The 23,851-nt window shown below is 52.6% G+C and overlaps 1 protein-coding gene and 1 long non-coding RNA gene across 4 annotated transcripts in view; one reads left to right on the top strand and one right to left on the bottom strand.

Moving 5' to 3' along the window:
• The window catches only part of SHB (SH2 domain containing adaptor protein B), a 124,512-nt gene extending 100,697 nt beyond the window's left edge, over positions 1–23,815 (bottom strand). The window contains exon 1 of the mRNA XM_053922505.2: positions 22,496–23,815. Coding sequence (XP_053778480.1) covers positions 22,496–23,209 — 714 coding nt within the window. The 5' untranslated portion in view covers positions 23,210–23,815. The remainder of the gene's footprint in view (positions 1–22,495) is intronic.
• Positions 22,138–23,851, top strand: part of LOC128780663 (uncharacterized) — a 14,228-nt gene continuing 12,514 nt past the window's right edge. For all 3 annotated transcript variants that reach the window (XR_008426651.1, XR_008426650.1, XR_008426652.1), the window contains exon 1: positions 22,138–22,333. This is a non-coding gene — a long non-coding RNA (uncharacterized lncRNA). The remainder of the gene's footprint in view (positions 22,334–23,851) is intronic.

The following is a 23,851-nucleotide window of genomic DNA, read 5'->3' as shown; positions in this document are numbered from 1 at the left end:
CCTGGCAGGACTGGAACGGATGAGGTCTTAGGCCATTTATCCTCACTCACGCCCTCTCTTCTCCAAGCTAAAAAGCCACAGCTTGGTGACTTCCAGCCAGGGACGAAGGGTCAAAGTGCAGCCACTACCAGGCCCTTTGTTCTTTTTCTACACAATTGGAAACAGTCCCTTCACACCTGTACCCAGAAAGCCCTTTCCTTCATCAGGAGCCTTCGTTTCCCCTTTGCCCACAAAGACCACACTTACACGGCCTTTTCCATAGCCATGCACACACACGGGGTAATCTGCCACCGGGCAGGGAGCTCTACGTGGGGGTGGGGCACAGTCCTGACACGCACAGCTACATTGAGGCATGCCAGGAAGTCACAGCAAGGCCCAGGGGCATGACCCACAGGTAGGGGACAGAAGGGAGAGACTACAAGAATTTCGAAGGGGCAAGATCGGAGTTGAACCTGCATTTGCTAGGGAGGATGGGTGGTGAGAGGGAGGATGGGCATGCCAGCCTCAGGAATGCAGAGGGGTCAAAGGCTAGTGAGTTTAGGGAAGGGTGTTCTCCACATAGCTGGAAAAGGAGATGGGACCACCTGGGGAGGGGCTTGGAATGCCAAGTTAAGGCCACCGCAGTTTCTGAGAAGCCAAGCGACCAGGAGGAGTGTGATGTCGGCTGTCCTCCACAATGGGGGGTGCAGGTGGGGCCGGCACAAAGCACAGCAGAGGAGAAAGAGTTACGACAGAAGCCTGCCAATTGCCGAAGTCCAGCCAGCTGAAGCCGGCTTTCAAATGTGCTGTTCGTGAACAGTGCTTTGAGCATTAGTGGAAACAACCTCATTCTCTACCTATTTCCTTTCTCTTCTTCACTTTTGTCCTGAGTTTCGGAGTGTGGAGGAAGTCATTAGCAGGAGTGGCAGTCAGTTCTAATCACACAGCATGCTAGCACTGCCAAAGCAGATGAGGGGTGTGCGGCATCAAATTCAGAGCAGGTCTGGGGGTGGGGCCGCCGGGGAACAGAAGCCTGTCTAGTGCTGGGCTGTTGTGTATGTTACTTAAGCTCCTGTGCCCTGGGCTCCTCGCTGGGGATCACAACAGTATCTACCAACAAGAGTTGTCAAAAGAATGAAGCAAAGAAGAGCTCCGCACAGCACCCAGCATACAGTAGGAGCTTAATATGCCTTAGTGAGGCCAGAAACCACCCATGTCTTCAGCTGCCATTTAACTGCAAACTTCACCTCTGAACTGGCCTCTGCCCTCTGATTACCGAAGGACTGCACTAAGCGATGACCAATGTGCTGAGCTGGGGGTGGGGAGGCCCAGCCGTGCTCCGGGGCTCCCCGACTTGGGGGTGACTGCAAGCAATTCACTCCTCTAACCCTAAAGTGGGAACTGGAAATCCTCACCCTCTCTGCCTCCTGGGGCAGTGAGGGCCTGTGTCGGGGGCAGTGCCCCCCTGCCTCCACCTTCAGTGGGGAGCGTAAGAAGGGATCTGTCTCTGCGGGAGAGGCATTTCCATCTTGCCCATCTGTTGGCTCCTCTCAGACATCATGGTGACAGGTTCTTTGAAGGCCAGCCCAAGGAAGCAGATGCCAGAGCCGGAACAGCAGGGGCTCATTTCCAGCCTGGCCAAGCATGGGCTTTCCTGGGACAACCCAGCCCAGCCTACAAGTCAAATTCCTGTTAATTCCCACCCTGCCCCAGGCCCTGGGTTTTCCTTGGGTCCCTGCAATGAACAGAGGGCAACCCGGGGCCCCTCAGACTCATTGCCACATTGTAGAACTGCATGGCTGACTCCCGGGTCGGGTGTTCGGAGCCACTCGAATGCCGCCTGCCAGATCACCCGCAGCCTCACCTGTTCCCACTCTGAGCTCCAGCCCCACAGATTTCCTACCAGACCCCACCTGTACTTGCCACCTTCCATGACCCTGCCAGAGTACTTCTCGTTCGTCCCCCAGCCACTTTTCAGGGCCAGGCTGAAACCTACTCCCACTTCCCCCACGGAGCCCGCCCAGCCCCCCCTCCCAGAATCAACTGACCAGAGGCCCCTGTAACCCTGATTGTTTTGCTGTGCAGTGGGATGCCTTGTGTCCGCTGCCCTGCACCCCAGTTTCTCCACAGCATTCTGTTCTGCATTCTCCACTGTGCCCAGGCCAGGGAGCTCACCCAGCGCATGTGCAGGGGACGAAACTGCTGAAGCGTGGCCCTCCCCTTGGAACAAGGTAACTGCTCAGGATGGATCCCAGGGACTCACACCTGAACTGTATATTCCCTAACATGAAAACAGTGAGCTGTATCCTCCCTGGGAAAGTGGTCTGTGGGGGCAGAGGCGGCAAAACCACCTAATTGCGGGGCCAGCTGCCTTTAGATGGCAGAAGCCCGAGGTGAACGACTGAGCCTGGGAGCCGTGGAGCTGGAGTGGGGGTGGTGGAGGTAGAGAAATTGAGGGTCAAGGATACCTGGGTACTCTCCCCTTCCCTGGAATGGGAACCATCAACTGGGTCAGCAAGTCTTGGGAAGAGCAGGACAACTACCTTTAATCCTTCCAGAACATGCTGACAGGGAGAGCTCTGAGGGGCTGGCCTTGAGTCTGGCCTCGAGTCAAGGCCACGGCCCCTAGGATGGAGGAAGCAAGCCCAGGCAGCGACCTGGAGAGGCGGGCAGGCCCTGGCTCTGCCTGGCTGCCCACTCCAACCTGCCACTGCACATAAATTACAGGGAGGAGGCTGGTGGCCAACTGGCTTCAAGGCCGGCCCTGCCTCTCTCAGACACAAGGAAGCGCATTGTGCAGCCCAATGCCTCATTATCTGGCACCCCAGCCACACCGGAAAGGGCAAATAATGGGGTGAGTGCGACACATGTTGCACAGATGTCCCTCCCTGAACAAACCTGTCCTTGAGTCCCTGCTGCTCAAGTAACTCCTGAGTGCAGCACTTGCAGTCCTGCAATCTAGCCACAGCAAATCTTTCCAGAAAAACCGCCTCTGCTCTAATTCACTTATTCACGCAAAAAGTATTTGTTGAGCACCTACTACGTGCTGGGCACAGTGCTGAAACACTGAAGGATCCCTAAGTCTCACTGCCCTGCAGCCTATGCAGATCAGAGCCAAGTCCCTAGCTTAGAGCTGTGCATACAGGTGGTGCTCAATACTTGGAAACTGCTATTACTTTCATTCCCACCTGCCCCTGAGGAGGGAGGAAGCTGCTCTTCCCTGATGCCCACCTGCCTTCTCACCCATAAGTCTCACCACCACACCAGAAAGGTGGGCACCAAAGCCACTCTTCCTGTTGGAGGCCCGCCAGGTGCCTGTAATTTAAAGTATGCTGGCTGATCAAGAGGACACGGGGGTTTGGGGTGTTCCCCTGTGCTGGAGTTGCTGAAGGTTTGGGAACTCTGGGGGCTACAGAGCACATCAGGCCTTTAATCAACTTCTCTATCAACTTCTCTGAAGCCCCTCATCTCACAAGCATTCCTGAACCCACTTGGGTCAGGCCCTGTGGGAGGGACTCTCACTGCAGCTTTCTAGGAGCCTGGTGGGGACAAGAACCGTGACATGGGTGACCACCCCTGCCAGATGCATGGACACATGTACCTGGAGAAAGGAAGAAAAGGAGGGTGGGAGATCAGGAAGCCTCCTGAATGGCATGACAGCTGAGCTGGACTGGGAAGGACAAAGAGGGGTGGAAGTACGGCTTGTGGAAAGACACACAAGACGTAAATCAAGAGGAAGGCAAGAGGTTTCTAACCAGCTGCCCACGAAGCATGGAGCAACAGGAAGCCTTTCGGAGAGGGAGGGGTCAGCAGGGATGTCATGCTATGAGCGTGGACATGCTAGAAGCCACGAGGAGTGTTTAAGTAATGACATGGCCAAAGCCACGTTTGAAACATAGAGATGAAGGACCGGCCAGAAGAGTTGAGACTCAAGCACTATGGGATGTCAGGTTAGGGAGCTTCTCTTCTGACAGCATTTGAGAAAGCTGTAACACTAAGAGATGTGACAATATATGCATTTCCTACGTCTTTATGATGAGCCCGACATACATCAAGAAATCCTACACAGGACAACACGGTTGTAGGGAAAATGGTGCCTTTGTAAAAGATGTACACTCCTCGACATGACAAACGGGCAACTTCTGCACACCTAAGCGTCGATCAGAGACCCGATAGGTCAGAGACAGTCTGCAAGAAATTAAGGGGCACTAGCGGACGAACATCCATCCAGTCAGGAGGTGGAAAAGGTGTGTGTAAAACAGAGACAGCAAGTCACCAGGGGCTGTGACTCTGAAGAGATGTGCCTAATGCCCCAGACCAGAGGTCTGCAAAGTTTTACATTCTAAAATAAAGCTTTATGGGCACACAGCCGAATCCGTTCGTTACGTCTATGCCCACTTTCACACTACAAGGGCAGAATGGAGGTGCTGCAACAGAAACCGTGTTGCCCCCAAAGCCTAAAATACGTACCATCTGGCCTTTACAGAAAGTTCACTGACCTCTGTGTTAGACACGTGGGAACTCACACACGCGAACAAGCGGCCACCCTGGGAGGCAACCGACTCATTCCCAAAACCCCTCTGCGCTCCTCTCTGAGCCCCTTGGGGGAGGCCACGCACTTCTTTGAACATCTTGGAATGGTAAATCTTCCGCCCTCTAGAGTGGATAAAATTTCTGGACCCTGCCCAAGGTTTTCCACACCAAAGCAGGTGAAAGGTGGGTGATCATGCCGAGGAATGAAACAGGCGGGCGTGCCAGGGGCAGGATGCGCGCCTCAAGCACTGGGTGAACTGAAATTGCAGCAAGAAACGTGGTTTCGTTATAAACTTGCACAACTTTATTTCTTGTGTCTCATTAATTGGGGACAACAGTCAGCTGATGTTTTAAGCCTTGGCCTGACAGTAAAAAAACCTCAAAAAACTAAAAAACACCTCAATTGCTTGTGACCACCTCTTACAAGACCAACCACATTCCACAGGAACCTGTTGTCTGGGGTTGGCCATTAGGGGCTGGGTGTCCTGGGAAGTCTTTGGAAAAGACAGGACCTGATGACAAAGAAGAACCCCTGGCCATTTTACAAACGGAGACACTGGGGCCCAGAGAGGGGATGGGACTTGACCAAAGTCACCCAGCCTCAAAACCTCAAGGTTCAAGTTATCCAGAGTGGCTACAGAGTTTCAGGTTCTGAGCTAGGAGCTGCAGGGGCGGTGGAGGGGGTGGGGGTGGGGGACCAAAAATGTTCTCACGGAGTTGAGTCCCTGGCACCCAAAAGGACAGGGATGTCAAAAAACCACGGAGGTTTGACAGGCCTTGGCCATGTCTCCTGACCTGAGTCTGTTTTCTTTACATGAAAAAGGAACAATATCCTCCTTGCAGCATTCCTGGGAGAATTACAGTGAGGTACCTAAGGCACCCCACGGAGTAGAGCATACAATGGGTTCTCAAGAAAGAGGCTCACAAGCCCTGGCTGGTGTGGTTCAATGGATTGAGGGCCAGCTTGCGAACCAAAGGGTCGCCAGTTCAATTCCCAGTCAGGGCACATGCCTGGGTTGCAGGCCAGGATCCCAGTACGGCACATGAGAGGCAACCACACATTGATGTTTCTCTCCCTCTCTTTCTCCCTCTTCCCTTCCCCTCTCTCTAAAAATAAATAAATACAATCTTTTAACAAAAAAGAGGCTCATAATCTCAGGCATGAGGGCGAGATGCTTTCTAGCAGCAATATTCTACTGCCCTTACCCACACATGCACAAACACCTTCCCGTACAGGAGCCTCTTTAAGATGGCAAGGCTTCACTGGGCACCTGTCATGTGCAGGGCACGTTCTGCCGGCCTCCTACGGCGAAGTTAACAGAGGGGAAAACTACAAGCTGCCTTTGGAGCAGCAACACTCCCAGCAGAGGAGGGAGCAGTCCCCTTCTCCCGGCTCACTCCTTTATCAAGACAGTTGTAAACACAGAACGGTCCAATAGGAACCAAGAAACAGAAGCAGATGCAAAGCAGGTTGGGCTGGCTTTTGGGAAAAGCCAGGACAGATTTCTTCCAAAGGGGCAAGGGAAAATCCCCAAACCTTCCTGGAAATAATCCCTCTTCTCTGGCCCCTCTCCTTTCATGGAATAGCCCAGTTGCCAGTAGGAGTTTAGCAAGAAAGGGTGTGAGTTGCAGCTTCCTGTGCCTGGCTGTGCAGTTCCGATAACAGGTCCCTGCCCCAGCTAAGGCTGTGACACAGACAGATGATGTCCTGATCAAGTGCCCAAGGCCAGCACTGGCACCGATGTGCAAGCCTGGTGAGCTTATATAACAAAGGGCTTGTCACCACTTCCTGTGATCCTCATCACCCACATTCCAACACAATGAGACACTCCTTCAGCCCTGGCTTTGAAGTTCAACAACTTACTGGGATGGCCGGATGGCCGGGCAAGAGCTCAGCTGGGAGGCAAAGCGCCTGCACTGGCTCACCTTCTCATTCCCCTTTGAGCTTGACTTACCACTAGTTTGCGTTTTTAAAAAAAGCACCTTTGTCATTACAGCATGTTTTTAAAATCTGAAAAATATCTAACTCTTCTGTGACAGCCACTGTTCACGTGGGGTCTATTTACTTCCAGCCTTTTTTCTACATAGGTGTGTGGGCACAGGGTAGGGGGAGAACATGAATGTTCAGTTTTTTATATCTGACTTTTACAAAGAACTGTGGAGTAAGCCTTCTCCCTCTTGACTATTGGGCACTGAGGTGCTCTCCTCAGCTTCGGTGGGCCGCGTGCCTGTCGCGGTATGAAAGCGCCGCACATTAGCCACTGCCCACGGCTGGACATTTAGGTGATTTCCAGTTTTTCTGTTTTTCCAGATGCTGTGGGTTACCAGTAACTAACTAACTGTGACTCTCTTCCCTCTATCCTTGGGATAAATTCCTAGGAGGGGAACCACTGGGTCATGAGCAGCAACCTTTAAGTGTCTCCATGTCGTCCCCTCACTCTTTCTGTGACCTGGAACCAAATCTACAACATTTTTAGGGCAACTGGGTTTTAGGAAGTCGTCTCACGGTGGCCGTATCGGCTGACCTCATGCCAAGCCAGCTATGGTAAACACCCTCATGTAAACATGGGCAAAGGGCTCGGAGAGGTCAAGCGACTTGCCCAAGGCCACAGAACTTGAACCCAGGCTAAGCCTGAACAGTGCACCCGTGGGGGAACAGGATGATCTGCAACACACACAGCTTGCCACAGATCCCCAAGACACACCCTGTGACTGTGAGTCCACCTGTTAATGCTTGTCAGTGTTTTAATCATCCAACCACTGACCAATGCAGGGAAAAGCCACAGTCCTTCAGCAAAACAGCTCCTTATTCAGCAACGGGGATGGTTCCCTGTTACCACTAAAGAACGAAGGCGTAGAAAAGTTCATGCCCCTAACAGCTACAGGAACCGACTTTATAGCAGACTAACTCACTCGTCTCTGATTTTTAGACTGTGAATACAAGATGACCTGCGATTTCACATTCAAACCAGCCTTTGAAATTCAAATACACAGACCTTCCAAGGGAGCCAGGCCTCTTCCTACATGAGAAGCCCTGATTTCCCATTTTGAAAACATTTTTTAAAGAACAGTTTGGGAAAGACGAAAACACATGAACTTCCTGTTTTGTTTCAGTACAGTTCACAGATCTAAGGTCCCTCTCCCATCCATAACTACAAGATGGCCATCAGAAATGCCCAAGACGAAATGACTCTCTGAATGAAAGTGTACAATTGAAACTTACTTTCAGAAGAAAAGTTTGAGCTCAACAGAACCGCAAGCCGCTGAACTGTACGGAATCCAATACTCTGAAGTGCTTGCTGGGTTGTAGAGAAATAGGTAAAACCAGAAGAAACCATCAAAAGCAAGAGAGTATGATATTTTCTGGGATTACCATTCCCCAAAGGACCAGACAGGTATAAAAAAGGCATTGCTAATTAAGGGGGAAAGAAATGGAATGGTACAAAATGAAAGCAAAGAATGTGCCCTACCCCCATTCGCTGCACTTCCAAACTGTTTAATCAGCATTCCTCCGTGAGCTGTCACTACCAGCAATTTCTGCTTCCTCTGGAGGCTTCGTGTCTAATCATCTTTGAGGACTCCTTAAAACAAAGGGTTTGCCTGGATGGAGACATTTCTCTGCTTTCCCAAAAGCAGGCCTCCTTCTGCTCTGGTCTGTATGTGATAATCAGAATCCAGGATGCAGACAAAAATCAAGGAGGGGTGGGGCACAGGGAAGGAAGGCACGACCCCAGATGTATGCCCGGGGTTGGTGCCTGCACTTTGATGGCATTCGGGCCAAGGCCCGTGCAATCGGGGTCGTAACAGTGTTCTCAGCTGTCCTGTAGGTGACTAGGAAGCGATGACACCAATTCCCATCTTGTCACTTTGCAGTCACACCAGAGATGGCTTTCAGACAAATCCCACACCCCGCAGAAGCTAGGCAAGCAGGAACCAACTGACAGATGAATTCCCCAAGCGTGGGGCAAGAGCCCCCTGAGGTGGACTGATGGCACATTATTCCTGGATCTTTATTTACAAAGCATCTCCTCTGGACTTGGAATGCACGCTCTGATGGCCAGAGGGGTCCGTCTGATTCAGCAGGGAATGGGGAAGAAATTGGCCAAGGATCCTCAGGGGGTCCTTCGATTGAGCCTAGCAAACATCTCTTCATCAAGGCTAATGTTTCTTCCCCTCTGGGGACCTGAAGGCTCCTGAGCACTTACTGCTTCTTCGAGAGCTTCCCTCTGTGTAGGACGTCCTCTAAAGGTCAGCATCCCAGCACCGACCACAGCCACAGTATCCCCTTCTCCCTCCTGGGTTCCCTTCTAAAGGCTCCAGCTCCACCAGCAGCAGCTTTACCGCAGCCCCCTTCTACCTCTGCGGACCTCTACATGCCCAGACATCCTGGAATGCCTCCAACTCCGTGAGGTGCAGCCATCAGATGGGAGGGCTGAGCCTCAGTCTCAAGGTCAGGTGACTAGCTCTGCTGGCCCCAAGAACAAACCCTGCCTCCTCCCACACAGCTTTCCTCGTGGACGGGCTGGTTAGCAGCTTTGCCCTTTCCTGCTCTGTGTTTCTGTAGCTCCCCAGAGCAAAGCACCATGGGTGGAAGCGTATCTCCATTCCCAACCCAGGCCCTGGTGACCCCTGATGCACTATCCGCCTGACTCTGACAGAATGTGGACAAATGCTCTGGTGGCTGGGATAACTGACAAACCCCCAAAGAGGGCATCTCAGCTATTGACAACAGCTACCCAGAAAAATCTATCCCCTTGACAATTGCTCGGTCAATTTCCCTCCATTGACCAGTGCTGTCTGACAGCGGCCTGAGCAGTTGGTCGGGGTATTTCACTGCTTAAGGATGCAGACTGGGGTCAGGCCCCTGCTGCCTCTGCCTAACTGGGGTCCCTACCTCCAGGCTCAGCTCAGGCCACCCCTCCCGCACCCTCCATAACCCATTCACTCTCTGCAGCTGCAGACAGACGGCTGTCCTAACACACAGACCCGACCCTGCCACGCCCTGGCTCCACCATGTCTCGTCATCCACAGAAAAAGACCCAGCTCTGGGGTCTGGCCCTCCTGGCCTTCAGACATACCCCGCCTCGTCTCCCATTCCAGCGTCTCTGCCTGTGTGTCATCTCGCAGCCCGTCCTTCAGTCACTCGGGACCGTTCTCAGATCCCCTTCCTGGGGAGCCCGCTTCACATTCACCAGTTTCTAAATATCCAAGTCTCTCCTCTCCACGAAGGCCCAGTTCCCATACCTGCTCCTCGATGAAGGCTTCCCGACTGAGACTCGTTTGGCAGCATTATCCTGGAAACAAATATGAAGAGTGTCTGGCTCAAACCAGATGCTTTCTCGACAGTCGAGAACCACGGTTTTTAAATGGCTCTGGCCTTGTGGTCTGGGGAGCACCAGGTGATACAGAACTGACCTCTGTCACTGTCTCCTACAGGCTGTAGCGCAGAGGTTCAGGCTAGACAGAAGTCAGACCGGCTACCTGCAGCTCTACCCATTACTAGCTGTGTCACCCACGGCGAGGTACTAAACAAACAAACAAACAAAAACCCTGTGTGCCTCAGCTTCCCCTCTATAAAATGCGACAGAACACACTCCCCAGGGGGAGTGACGGGCGTCAGTGAGTTACTATTCATGAAGCACTCAGAAGACTGGTGATCCAGGCAGAGTCTTGGCTTCTGCTCTCCAGTTGCAGGGACTCATGGGTGACCAGTAAACTGACCGTCAAGATAAGGACAGTCACTTTCTGATGACCCCACCAGGTCAGAAAGGGCGGCCCAGCCAGAGGTCCAGGCTGGGTGTGACCAAAAAGAATATAAAAACATTCATAAAGCTCTTCCTAGACCCCAGGGCTGGGCTCGGACTCAACGACGGGGAGTGACATACAGTGCAATGAATTAAGTAGATACTCTCGGTCTCTTGGGACCATAGATGCTTATCAGTGTTCAAAATCTGCATTTTTTTTCTTGATTTATTCTCCGTGAACATGCCTGGTGTTAATCCGTTCCAACAACACCCATTCATTAATGTCACAAACCTCACAGTGGATACCGCGGGATGGATTACCCTGACACTGGCCTGAGCGGAAAAAGAGGGACACACAGCAGGAGTTCAGAAAGGTCTCGCAGTGATTCAACACAGGACACCTGGGCTGAGGTGCACAAACATGTCAGGAGCGGGGGAAGAGCTCTGTGAATTCAAATCACTTGAATTGGACTTTGGTAAGTGTGAAAAAAATTTAAGTGAGCAAAATAATGTAATCCTCACATTCCACCCCTTTATGTCCTTCTCACCCTTCAGGTTTAAACTCTCCCACCCACAGTTTAGTCCACTGCTGCCCACGCCCATCTCGCGCTCCAGTGCCGCTCTGCTCAGTCATCGACCTGTCTGTCTCCCCTGGTGGTGACCTCCTTCTGCCTGGTGTTAGAGATACAGCAGACCTCACATCACGTCTTCTCATTCAATGTTGTTTCATCAAAGGTTGATGAGACGCCGTAGAAACTTAACTCTGGTTTTTACAAATTAGCCTATGGTAAAACTGGTTTTGTTATAGTCATTTTGCTTCCAGTTGCAGAACCTCCTGATGATGTTGAAGGAGGATTTCCTGTCTTCTTGGACAGAGCCCGCCCAGTGTAGGAACATGGTAGGTGTCCAAAAACTGTCTGCTACACAGATGACTGAATGTTGCGTCCCCTTCTCCAGAGAGTGATGGAGTACACGGACATGCCCGGCTCAGGCCACGCAGGCAGACCTAGACAGATGCTGCCCCCCGCCCCTGCCCGGGAGGGGGAAGGCCCCCACCAGAGGTGAGCAGAGGTTTTCCCAGCCTCGTCCCACCCACAGCGCTGGGTCTGGCACCCAGAGGTGAAGCACGAATACCCACTTACTTCCCTCAGGTGCCAGATGTTGAATGTGTAATAAGCACATGGGTATCTGCAGACGAGAGGTTTCATCTTACAACGACAAGGCGACATCATCATTATCATGATAGCTGATGAGACCTAAACGCAGTCAGGGTATGAGGCGTCCCAGGTCAAAAATATTTAAGTCTAAAAGGAACCCGAAGAAATACAGACAGGCCATAGAACAAACAACAAGGAGAGGGTGGCCAGGCCGACTGGCCAACCAGGAAAATAAAATTAAAACCCTACCTCGTACCCTGAAATCAAACTCCACACAGATTAAAAATTTCATTTTTTTTTAAATCAAAGTATTAGAAGAAAATGGAGGGAAATATTGGAGTAAGGAAGACATTTTTAAGCAACACACTCAAGAAATCACGAAGAGCCCTGGCTCAGTGCGGTGGAGTGTCGTCCCGTGCGCCAGAGGTTAATGCCCGGACAGGGCACACACCTAGGCTGCGGGCTCCACACACGTAAGGGAGGCAACCAAACCGACTGATACTTCTCTCTCATATCAATATTTCTCTCTCTCTCTCAAATCAATAAACATATCCTCGGGTGAGGATTTAAAAGAGTAAGGAAAAAGAAGGAAATCATGAAGAACATGGAGACTGACTTAACAACAGCGAACAAGTCAGTATAATCGATAACAGTCACCAGACACAAAACCTAAAGGCAAGTTACAAACTCGTAAAACACATTCTGCGACCCGCACGACAGGCACGGGGCAGCCATCCTATCCACAAAGAGCTCCTACGAATTAACACAGGAAAGGTAAACCCTGCAAGAGGAAGGATGGGCAGAAGATAAAAGTACACAATTTTAGAAAAGAAGCACGAATGGCTAACACATACATGCACTCGTAACCCAAGAATTTGCAAATTAAACTGCACGGCACTAGTTAACAGGCGTAAACTTGTACAGACTTTCTAGGATACAATTTGAAAGCATGTTTGAAAAATCTTACCTTCTTACCCAACAATTCTCCTTCTGGGAATCATTCTGAGGGAAGTCATCACAGACTTAGGCAAAGAATTAAATTACAAAGATGTTTATTACAGTGCTATACAATTAGTGAAAACTAGGGAGAGCCTAATATGCTATCTGGATTTTAGATTACTGTTGTTGCATGCTTAAGATAATGTAGAAATCTTTCCATGTCTTTAAGCAAAAAGAAAATAGATACAATATTACTTAATTTTAGAGGAGGAAAAAAAATGTATTGCGTAAGCATTGGAAAAAAAGCTAGGTGGACGGTGAAAGAGCGGTTTCTTGGAATTATAGAATTAGAGTTCGTTTCTATTTTAGTTTTGGTTATCTGCATTTTCTATACCAAACTTGTCTTAGTTTTGTTAAAGGGGGAAGAAAAAAGTTCACAAAGAGAGAAACACTGAGATACATTGAAAAATCCAAGCTTGCAGTTCTGAGGAACTGCCCATTGGAAACCGCCCCCCACAGAAGGGCAGGTAGGGGGCTGCGCCATTCCACGAATGCCAGGCGGGCCCCACATCACGTGGGGCCCTGGAATGCACTGGAGGGATTACGGGGCTGTCTGGCCTTCTGGGAGTGCGCATCCAGCCAAACGGTGAGGCTTCACTGTAACTTTCTGGTCATTTTCGTTTTTAAAATTTAGCCAGAAGAAAGCAGGAAAGTTCCATTCCTCCACTCTGTGTGCACCACCCCTCCACCAGCCCAAGTTTCAGGGAACCCCATATAAGGGAGAACTTCCCCAGCAATCACAAGTGCTCAGCAGTGAAATGCTCTGCTTAGCAGAACAGGCAGGCACCAGCCCTGTCCCTAGAGACTTAACCTGGCATCCATCGTTACCCACCTGCGGTGTCCAGCCTTGCAACACAGTATGAAACTCAGCAGGTGACCTCTTTCAAATTTGGGGAATTGGAGTAATTTTAGACCTGTGGCAGGGGAGACCCAACCCCTTCCCCCCTTTCCCTATCACAGCAGTTACACCAAGGCAATCAACTCCCAGGTTCTGGCCACACCTGCGCACGTGGCTGCTCTCCCCTTCCAAGCTGGAAGAGGATCCCTTCTGTCCGGGATGCCCCATCAGCACTTTCCTCTGGACCCATCTCCCACATGGCCTCCTTATCCCGGTGGTTCATTTTCCCCAGCCCCAGACGAAGGCCGCGCACAGCATCTCTGGGTTCACAGGAACCTCCCCGGCCCTACAGGGCAGAGAAGGGCCTGCTCCCAGCCACAGGAGCCAGTTACTGGATCAGTTCCATTTGCAGAATGTTGACAGATCCTCGGGGGGCGAGGGGGGGGTCATCCTTGACTTTCTTCCCCCTCTTACACCTCACATTTCATCTGCCAGGAAATCCTGCAGCTCTGCCTTCACAACATGTCCTGAATCTGGTCTCCTCATTACCCACTGCTAGTGCCCCAGTTCCGGTGGCTGCATGTCTCCTGGCTTGTCCCCTCTAGTCTATTATTCACTAGGCAGCCGAGCCATCCTCTCAAAACCCAAGACAGATCACTCCTTTCCACTGCTCAGAACCCCTTCCACTGACGGCCCATCTCACTAGGAGTTAAAGCAAGAGACCTTTCAGTGCCTCGAGGGCTGGCCACACTTGGACACACTTGGCCTGCCCGGCCCACCTCAGACCCAGACCGTATCTGCCCCTCCTCCCCACCTGCTTGCCTCAGTCACGCTGATCTCCCTGAAGGACCCGGGCATGCTCCTGCCTCGGGCTCTTGCCCTGACTGTTCCCTCGGTCTGGAATGCTCCTTTTTGAGAGAGCTGTGAATCATGTCACCACATCCTTTAGCAAAGCCCTCTCTGAGCCCCCATCTGAAACAGCACCCACCTGCAACTCTGGCCCACTCTAGCCTCTGTGTCCTGCTTCACTTTTCTCCCCACTCTCTACCTGACATATTATATTTGCTTGACTCCCCTCGTGATAGGGCAAACTCAGGGGAGCACAAACTTGTATCTTTGTTCACTGCTGTATCCCCAGCACCTAAAGAGAACAATATCTAGCACGTAGCAGACACTCAATGATGTCTGTTGAATGAATGAATGAGGAGAAAGGCCTTGGTATGGGTTCCGGCGGCCCAGCTGAGGACTCTGGGTCCACCCTGTAAGTGCAGGCCCAGCAGTAGGCTGGTGGTGTCTGCCCCCCTACCCACCTGTCCAGTCACTCTCCCCTTCGTGGCCTCCTCAGGAAGCCCCTTTCTTTCTGAACATCACTCTCAAGAACTGATTGGAAAACCCAGGGCCTGAGTCATTCCCCAGGGCTCTGACTAATTCTCTCTCCATCCCTTGGACCCACCTCCGGGATCCTTCCTCTATGGCATAATGGGAAATCCAGAGAGTCGGCCCCATGGAGAAAATGGAAAGGAGCGGAATGATTTAAAGGAAAATCCAATTCTTCCTGGCTGAGCAGTTGAGAAAGCACAAACTGTCAGGAAGCTAGTGCCTCTGAAAGTGAAACATTAATAGAAATATTACTGGAAAATACCAAACAGGAAGAGGAGGAAAATTCCATTGTGGAAGCAAGGTCCACTGTGGATCCTCATTAATGGTTTCAGTAAAGCATTTCAGAATCAAAACACAGAATGAACCGGAAACCAATCAGGCTGTCACCCTTCCCGTGGATTAGAGTGTTGGCCAAGCCACCTCCACATCACCCAGGCACAAAGGGCACTACTGGGCTCAGAACACAAGGTCAACAGCCTGGCCCCTGTCTCAGCCAACACCTGCTGAGAGGCAGGGCAGGGTCCACGCCTCCCTGGAGCCTCAGTTTCTCCATCTGTAACACAGGGGTTACGGCACCTTCCTCACAGAGGGACTCTGAAAATCAAATTAATTATGGGGGTGAATGTGCCCTTTAAGCTGGGGAATACTTACGTAAATGTAGGAATCAGTCTCTCCTACAATGTTAACAGAGGGGATTTTTTTTTTTTAATAAAAAAGATTATGGATCTGGGTTCAAATCCCATCTCTGCCCCTTACTGGCTGTGTGACCTTAGACAATTTATATAACTTCTCTGTGTGCCTCAGTGTTCTCATATGTAAAATGGGAACGACAGCAGCACCAACCTCAAGGGTAATTGGTAAAGGGTAAACGAGTTCATGCTTACAAAGCACATAGAACAGTGCCTGGCTCACGTCCTGGGAGTACTGGCTAATATCACTATTGTAGAAAGTTCCCTCAGTTCAAGTGACTACACTTTCTTTACTTCAATGCTTCCTCCAAGAAGACTTCCCTACTTCCCTCAAATGGATCTCCTCCTCACCCTGCTTCTCCTTTGGCTCCATGGACCCAAGGCTCTGCCCAGAGCAGCCTCCCTGGCACGGAGCTCACCCGCTACTTTGTTTACTGACACATTCTGCCATAGAGATCTATGTTGTCTATTGATACACTACTTTGTTTACTGATCCACTCTGCCACTCAGATCTATGTTCCAGCCTTGGTTCCTGTGTCCTCACCAGAAAATAAGCTCCTGATGGGCAGGTACTGCCTACCCCCTGGCTCATCATCTCGTATCAACAAGGCTCCTGACAGTGGCCCATATATGGCAACTCCTCAGTCAACACTGGCCAAGCAGCATTATGAAGTCGGGGTGGCAGAAGCCATGGAAGCCTCTGCCTCCGTCCTGCAGGAAACCCACCAACACCGCCCTCCACCCAGCCTCAGAAAGCCAGCACCCAGCTCTCCACTTCAGAGCCACAGATTCCGATTTATTTCCTGAGGGCAAGCCTGACCTACCTCTCCCCCACAGGCCACTGCCTCTTGGCTGTCTCAGCATGAGATATAAAAGTCAGCTCCCAGCTGAACTGCCCAGGGGAGCTCTTGACCACAGGCAAGTTCAGCTTTGCTCAATGACCAGAGGAAGCCACACCAGTTTCAGATGTCTGTTTAACAACTACTTTATGGGTCAGCAATGCTTTGAGGATGGAGAGAGGATGGGGTCAGGCCATGGGAGTTAAGTCTGGGGAAATCAGTCATGTTCTGAAATTGATCTCCTATAAGGAAACTGGGGGGTGTTTTTGTTGGTAAGGGAGAAGGTACCACTTGTCTTTGCCCCAGAACAGCACGCACAGCCTCATCAATCCTGGGGACACAGGGAACACTTGGGGTTGGAATGAGAAGGTGTGACGGTCAAAAGACATGTTTTGTGTGGCTGTCCTTTGGGAAACGCCAACTCTGCGCAGAGAATTTCTCTATAAAATAAGTCAAGTGCTGCATTAACATCTCATTTATGGAACTCAGAGGCAGATGGGGGAGGGAGCAAGAAAAGCCAGCTCTGGGGCCCCTTGTGGGGCCACCAAAGCCCAGCCTGAGAGGGACGGGAATTAGGGTGGCGGGAGCAAGAAGGGGAGGCAGAGACACATCACACCCATTTCAGTAGCAGGCTCACTCTCCCCACTTAAACTGTGGAAAATGGTTGAGCACGTTAATAAAAAGCAGACAGGCTTTGAATTCCAGCTGCACAGGTGTGATCCTGGCTCCGTCACTCGGCAGCTGTGTGACATATGGCAAGTCATTCACCTCTAAGCCTCAGTGTCTTTTTCTTTTTTAAAACAATTTTTACTCATTTTTAGAGGAGGAGAAGGGAAGGAGAAAGAGAGGGAGAGAAACATTGACCTGTGAGAGGTACATCTATCAGTTGCCTCTTGCACACCCCCAATCCGGATCTGGTCCCCCAACCCACGCATGTGCCCAAACCAGGAATGGCAGGATGACGCCCGACCCACTGAGCCACGATAGTCAGGGCTAAGCCTCAGTTTCTTTATCCATAAAATGGGGGTAATACTACCTGTGATGGACAGATGGTGTTGAAGGCCTTGACTGATGGCCTGGCTGTATCCCTACCCTTTGCCAGTGGATTTTGCTTGCTCCTCCTCTCTCCTCAAAACCTGGCTCCATGACTTGCTTTGGTCAACAGAATGCAGAAGGGACAGTGTGCCAGTTTCCAATCTCAAGGAAGCTTATGGGCTTCTGTTTTTTCTTGGAACCCTCCCAGTATCACATGAACAAGGCTAGCCTACTTAGAGGATGAGGGACTACATGGAACAGAGCCTAACTATCGCGGTCAGGGCCATCCTAAACCAGCTGCCCCCCGAACGTGTAAGAGAGCCCAGCTAGGATCAGCAGGGCTGCACCACCACCCCACGCTGACCACAGATGCCCGAGTGAGCCTAGCTAAGACCAAAAACACCACTCAGTGTACATGTGGGCTCACAGACAACAGTAAAGGCTTATTATAGTTGAAAGCAGGGGTTGGAAACGACAGACCACAGGCCGGCTGCCTGCTTTTGTAAATAAAGTTTTATTGAACACAGCTATGCCCTTTCATTCATACATTGTTGGTGGCTGCTTTCAAGCTACGACGACAGAACTGAATGGTTGTGTTGGAGATGGTCTGCAAACCTAAACATATTTACTATCTGGTCTTTTCTGCATACTTTGCTCAGTCCTGGTTTAAAACTACTGAGTTTAGGATGATTTATTATGCAGCAGCAGCTAACTGATACAGTACCTAAACCTCTTCTGGGGTGATCGTGAGGATTAACTAATCAATTAGTGGTTAGCATGACACATGGAGGACATATCTGTCCTCTGGGAAATCAGGGGGAAAAACTGGATTCGATATGCAGGCATTTCCCTCACACTACTTTTAAGGGATGGGACTTCAAGGGAGAAAGTGTCCCAAGCTGAACCACAGCTACTAAGTGTGGCTCTTACCTTTTCAGTCAATTACTTTCTTAGAACTGGAGAATGCGGCCATTAACCAAATGGAAATGACTTGACAACTCATGTTTGACCCCGGCGTCCATCAAGCCACACATCAATGATTTTATGTGAAAAGCACCCAAAGGCAAGTCGCAACTCCCCAGCAAGGGACGTGAGACACTCTCTTCCCTGTGTGGCTCCAACCTCCCTCTGCCATCCCCCACCACATCTGCTCTGCTGAGCCTCCAACCATTCTCTCCCAGGCCTCCAGGGCTGGACATAGCTGTTCTATCCCTTCTGCATGAAGAGCCCTCCTCCCCACTTCCCTGCCTGGGGAATTCCCACTCATCCCTCCAGAGTCAGCTCAAATGGCACCTCCTCCTGAAAGCCCTCTTTGACTTCCCAGATATAAGGACCTTCCAGCCCTTTGAACACACTTCTGTTCTGACATTCCTCGGGTCACGATATTGTCTCATTAGCTGTATCTTTCTCCCAGACTAGACCTTGAGACGCTTCCGTCTTGGAAAACTGGCCACCACTTATTTTCTCTGACTTCCCCCTGCCTAGTAGGCTGCTAAGACATTGTTTGCTAAATATTTAAAAGAAAAGAAAAGGTTAGACATGATATTATTTACTCCTTAGGAAACATGTTATTTAACCCAACTCTGTGAATACTGACAAAATATAAAGTGTTGGTATGTGTTAGCATGTATTTAAAACTCGGGAAAATGATGTCATGATGCATTTTGACTTTTTCAGCTGTGGCGGAAACATTTACTTCATGATAAAAGAAACAAGACTTCAGCAGAAAACATAACTGGAGGAGAAGGGTTTGGCTGCACAACAGCACTACCAAGTTACTGGCCCTTTTTGTCATCGTTACTGTTTTGTAAAGACAACCTGAAGGGACACTATTTCCAGCTACTGAAGTTTTGTTCTTTCTTCCCAAGAGCTCAGGCCTTCACTGTCTCTCCCCTGGACTATACTACAATTGTCCCCTTACTCCAACCCCAGCTCCCCCAGACTGAGGCAGCTGTTTGTAGCCGGGGGTGCTCCCCAACCATGGGTCCGACTGGGTCCATCCCTTTCCTGGCTCAACAGTCTTCCAGGACCCCCTGGGGGGGGCGGTCCAAACTCTTGTCCCCCAGTTCTCTCATGTTGTCATCTTCCGTTCCCCAAGGGAGGCCCACTACAAGAAAGCTCTGGTTTCCAAGAAGACGCTCCTTGTTGAGGTCAATGTGCATACACATATACAACCACACACATGTTGAGGTCAATGTGCACACACATATATAACCACACACATGCATGTGGACACACTTTCCTATGCACACGGACACACACAGCACTGGCGCGTAAGTGCTCCTGCAGGCTGCAGTCACCCCTTTCTTTGCGCTGAAATGCCGCTTCCCTCTCTAGATCCAGCTCAAAGCTGCCTCCTAGGTGAAGACCTTGTTAAATTTCCCAAGACAAAAACCCTGGGAGACCAACGATGAAAAGACAGTGTGTCAGTCTCCTCCAGAGGCTTAGGCCAGAGATTACTGACAAGTCTGCGGCAGCCTTCTTCCCTCCCCTCCTCACTGGCACAGTGTAAGTGCAGGTAAAAGCTGGCTGCACTGAAAACAGTCCCTTTTCCACGTGATTAACAGGGAACATGCCCATGACAGGATGCTAGTGGTAGTGGTGGTGCGGGGTGTGACCAGGTGTGTGTGTGCCCCAGGACTCACCTGGGAGAACAGAAGGATGCTGAAGTGTGTGACAGAGGGAGGCACAAATATTAGGGAGGCAGGGGGGGCCCCCAAAGATAAACCATGGTGGGGGTGGCACTGGAGGCGTTGAAAGGAGGATCTGTGGACCGAGAGTCGCTACTCCACGCCACACACAGTAACTCTCAACTCAGGCCCAAGGTTAAAAACAAACAGCGGGCCTGGCGGACGGGGAGCATTCAACAGCACTATGGGTTCTTGTCCAAATGATAAAAGGAAGCTGGGCCTGAGATTAAGTGGGATGCTAGAAGTGGGTGTCCCTGGATCCATGGGTGAGGCAGATGGGAGGCTCTGGGGTGCTCAGGGTTGGATCTACAGCATGTCTGGCCTTCAAAAGCTATCAGGCTAAAAATACTGTGAAAACTGGGCTGCCTCCTGACTGCCTGACCAGGAGTCGGGGGGCAGGTGCTGGCCCCCAGATTAGGAGGCAGCCCCACACAGAGGGCATCCGGAACCTCTGCATCCCCAAAGCAGCTCCAACCAGGAGACCCAGAGGCCACTGTTGTATTAGTGGTTCTCAAAGTGTGGTCCCAGGATCTGCAGCAAAACATAACCTGGGAACTTAGCCAGGAATGCATTTTCTCGGGCCCCACACCAGGCTTGGAGAACCAAACACTGGGGGCGTAGGGGTGGGGGCTCCGAGCAATGTGTTTTAACCAGCCCTCCAGGTGAGGGTTTGAGACCCACTGCCTCGGCAACCCTCCCTGGCTGTCTGTCCTCGTCCTCATTAGGAAGAACATCTGGTAGCCGCAATTCCTCAGTGTCCAGAATGGGAACAGCTTCTCAAAACATCAAAGGGCTCCATGTCACCATCTAGTAGGTGAAATGCAGCCCAGAGATCTTTTTCAAAAAATTGTATCTGCTCACATTACTTGGCAGCTAAATCCCTTCACTGGCCCTCACTGTGCTTAACTTACAAGGTCCTTCCTGACCCCCGCGCCCTGCTGCCCCTCTGGGGCCCTGCCCAACTCTCATCTCTCAATTCCAGCCACAGGGACTTTACCTGTTGGCCATGGAGTTATCAAGGGGGATGCAGGAAGCCCGGCACCTTTGCCTGTGACTCTCTCCTGATGGCTAGGCCGAGCCTTCCCCACACCTTCCGTACTCAGGAACTTTAGGTCCTCCCAGGCCAGCACCCAGCCAAGACCGGGCCATGCATAAGGTGGCAGGGAGCTTCTTTGATGTTCAGCTCAGGGATCAACCACAAGCCCATGACCCCCCTGGCTAACAGAGACATCTCCCCTTCCCCAAGGCAGCACCTGGTGGTTACCTAGCTACTAGCTTCTTGTTATCTAGATGGGGCATCCTGGGTGCCTGGGAAGCTAAATCTATGCTTCTGAGGTGTGTCCCCAAACCGACCCCAGGGGGAGATGGGATCCAACACCGACTGCCCATTGGTCTTCAGCAGACCCACTGGGGAGGGGATACTCTGGGGCCCTGCGACTTCAGGGAGAGTAAGCCAAGCAGAAAAATTACAGGGGTGCGTCCCCTTACTCCTCCCGACAGGAAAACAAAAAAGATCCTTTTCCAAGCACCAGCTGGCAGGTAGGAGCCTGTCTTCCACCTGTCTGGACATTAGTCCTAAGAGGAACTGAGACTCTATCAGTCCCCCAGCCCAGGCAAAAGTTTATCTTTGGGGGAGTGAGGGGCACAAGAGGGACAGCAGCTTGACAGCCGGATCAGGACACTGGGCCTCAGATGTAATCAAAACACTGCCTTCCACCAGAAGTGGACAGAACAAGCATTATCTTATGGGCAAAGGGAGGTTGTCACAGGAGTGTGAAAGGGGAGGAGAGGGCCCAGTCTGGCTGTAATTAACTAGCCTGCTTCCAAGGGGAGGGGGGTCAAGATGGCTTGATATGTAAGGCAGGGGGGTGTCACAAAGTTGTTCTCCTCACTTCTGGGACAGTATGGGATAGGGGTGGGGTAAGGAAGAAAGGTGAGGACTGGAGGGGTGGGTCTCCTTCCAGCCAAGTCCACGGGTGGACCCCCTCCCGGAAAAGCTAGCGTGAAGGTTTCAGGGGCAGCTCCAGCACAAAAGGCAGCCCGAGTTTGGAAACCTGGCGCAGGGGGTGGGGCAGCACAGGGCGTTTAGTGGGATTTACATATGCACTTTCAGAGACAGCCGGTCCGGATCTGCCACCAAGAGTGCAGTGTAATATGGGGCGAGTCCCTCCCCAGCGCTGGACCTCAGTTACCCATCTATATAGAGCGGGGGAATGCGGGAAACGGAAATAGACCAGAGAAAACGCTCTTTTCAGTCCGTGACAGCTCTGACTTTCTTACTTTACTCCTCGGGGGCGGGAGGGGCTGGCTGCGTGTCTCTTTCTTGGGCAAGGCGGGGCGGGGCTTTCTCGTCAGGCAACTTCCGAAGCGGACACCTGGCTGTGGGCTCAGAGAAGGGACCTTTGGGGAACAGCAGCGAAACCGAGTGTGTCAGGAGGCGGACAATCCAGGTGAAGGCGCGTGCGAGTAGGCAGAATCAGGAATAAGGGTGGGAGCCTTGACCCCAGGGTCCTAGCAACAAGTTGATATAGGGACTCAAAACCCAGGCGGTGCCTCAATTTCCCCATGGGCACGGTGGCCTGGAACCTTGGGTGAGGCCAGGGGAGCCTTACCTTGTCCTTCTTGCCGGACCCGCTCTCCTCCGCGGCGGAGGCAGCACACTTGTTGAGCAGTTTCTTGCTCCCGCAGGCTGTTGGGCTCCAGGTGCGGCCGCCCAAGCAGGCGCCCCCCGGAGAATCTCCTGCACTGCCCACGGCGCTCTCCACCTTGATGAGGCGGTGCTTGGGGGAGATGTAGCGCACCTCGGCCGGCGTGGCCGGGCGCCGCTCGCTGCTGCTTCGGTAGAGGTGCGGGGAGCCGGAGGACGAAGACGAGGATGCAGCGGCGCCCGCGCCAGAGGAAGCGCAGCAGCAGCCCGCGGCGCCCGATGCGGACGAAGCGGAGAAGGCGCGCTGGCCTCCGCCCGGCTCCCCGCCGCCGCCGCAGTAGTCTAGGCGGCACATAGCGCGCAGTTTGCGCAGCGACGAGCCGGGCCCGTTGTAGGGGTCCTCAAAGTCGCGCTCCTTCTGTGCGCGGTAGGCGCGGATCAGGTCGCTTGTGCTGCCGCTGTCGTCGGGCAGCGATCCCGACAAGGCCGAGAAACAGGAGGCGGCAGCCGGACCGCAGGAAGCCGAGGAGGCTGTGGGGGCCTGCGGCACGGCCTGGGGGGGCTGCGAGGGCCGCTCGCCCCGGCGCCGCTGTTCGCGGTAGTCGGGCCGCGGCGGCTGCGGGGGGCTCTTGGTCTTGCTGTTGCCCAAGCTGAAGTACTTGTTCAGCCACTTGGCCATGGCGAGAGGCCGCCTAGGGCCGCGGCGCGGGAGCCAGGTCCGCCGCCGCGGCCATTCGGGGGGCACTGCTGCCGCCCAGGTCCCTCGGCGCCCCGGCCCCGGCGGGGGGCGTCCGGGGCGCCTGCTCCCGACGCCAAGTTCAAGTTCTCTCCGCCGCCTCCTGCCGGCTGCTCCCGGGCTCCGGCAGCTGCAGCACCGCCCTCCGCCTCCGCCGCGCGCCGCTGGGGCTTCGGATCTCGGGCCCCTGGCGGGCGCGTCTCATGGGATCCCAGCCCACGGCCCCGCGGAGAGCGAAAGGCCCGGGCACCCCCCTCCCCGCCTCGGACGCTCTGAGCTCCGCTGCGGAGCGCGCTGCTTCCCGTCGGACGCGCAGTCTCTGCCTTCGCCGGGATTCCCGGCTAATAAGCGAACTTGTCGGCGTTCTCGGCCTCCCCTTCTTCCTTTTCGAGAGGGCTGGGGCGATCCTGGACCCGCAGCCGGAAAACCAGAGACTGAGGAAAGCAGCCGGCGCCCGCCGGAGCCCGCGCGCCCGTGCCCGTCCCGGCGGCGCCTGCCGCTACCGCTGCCGCCGCCTCCCGAACCGCCGCGTGTGTGACACTCTGGCCGCCAGAGCCCGCCCCGCGCCGCGGCCCCGCCCTCCCC

The sequence above is a fragment of the Desmodus rotundus genome, chromosome 1, assembly GCF_022682495.2.
Source record: "Desmodus rotundus isolate HL8 chromosome 1, HLdesRot8A.1, whole genome shotgun sequence".
Lineage (NCBI taxonomy): Eukaryota > Metazoa > Chordata > Mammalia > Chiroptera > Phyllostomidae > Desmodus > Desmodus rotundus.
The sequence above is the reverse complement of the archived record's forward strand: the minus strand, read 5'-3'. Positions and strand labels throughout refer to the sequence as shown.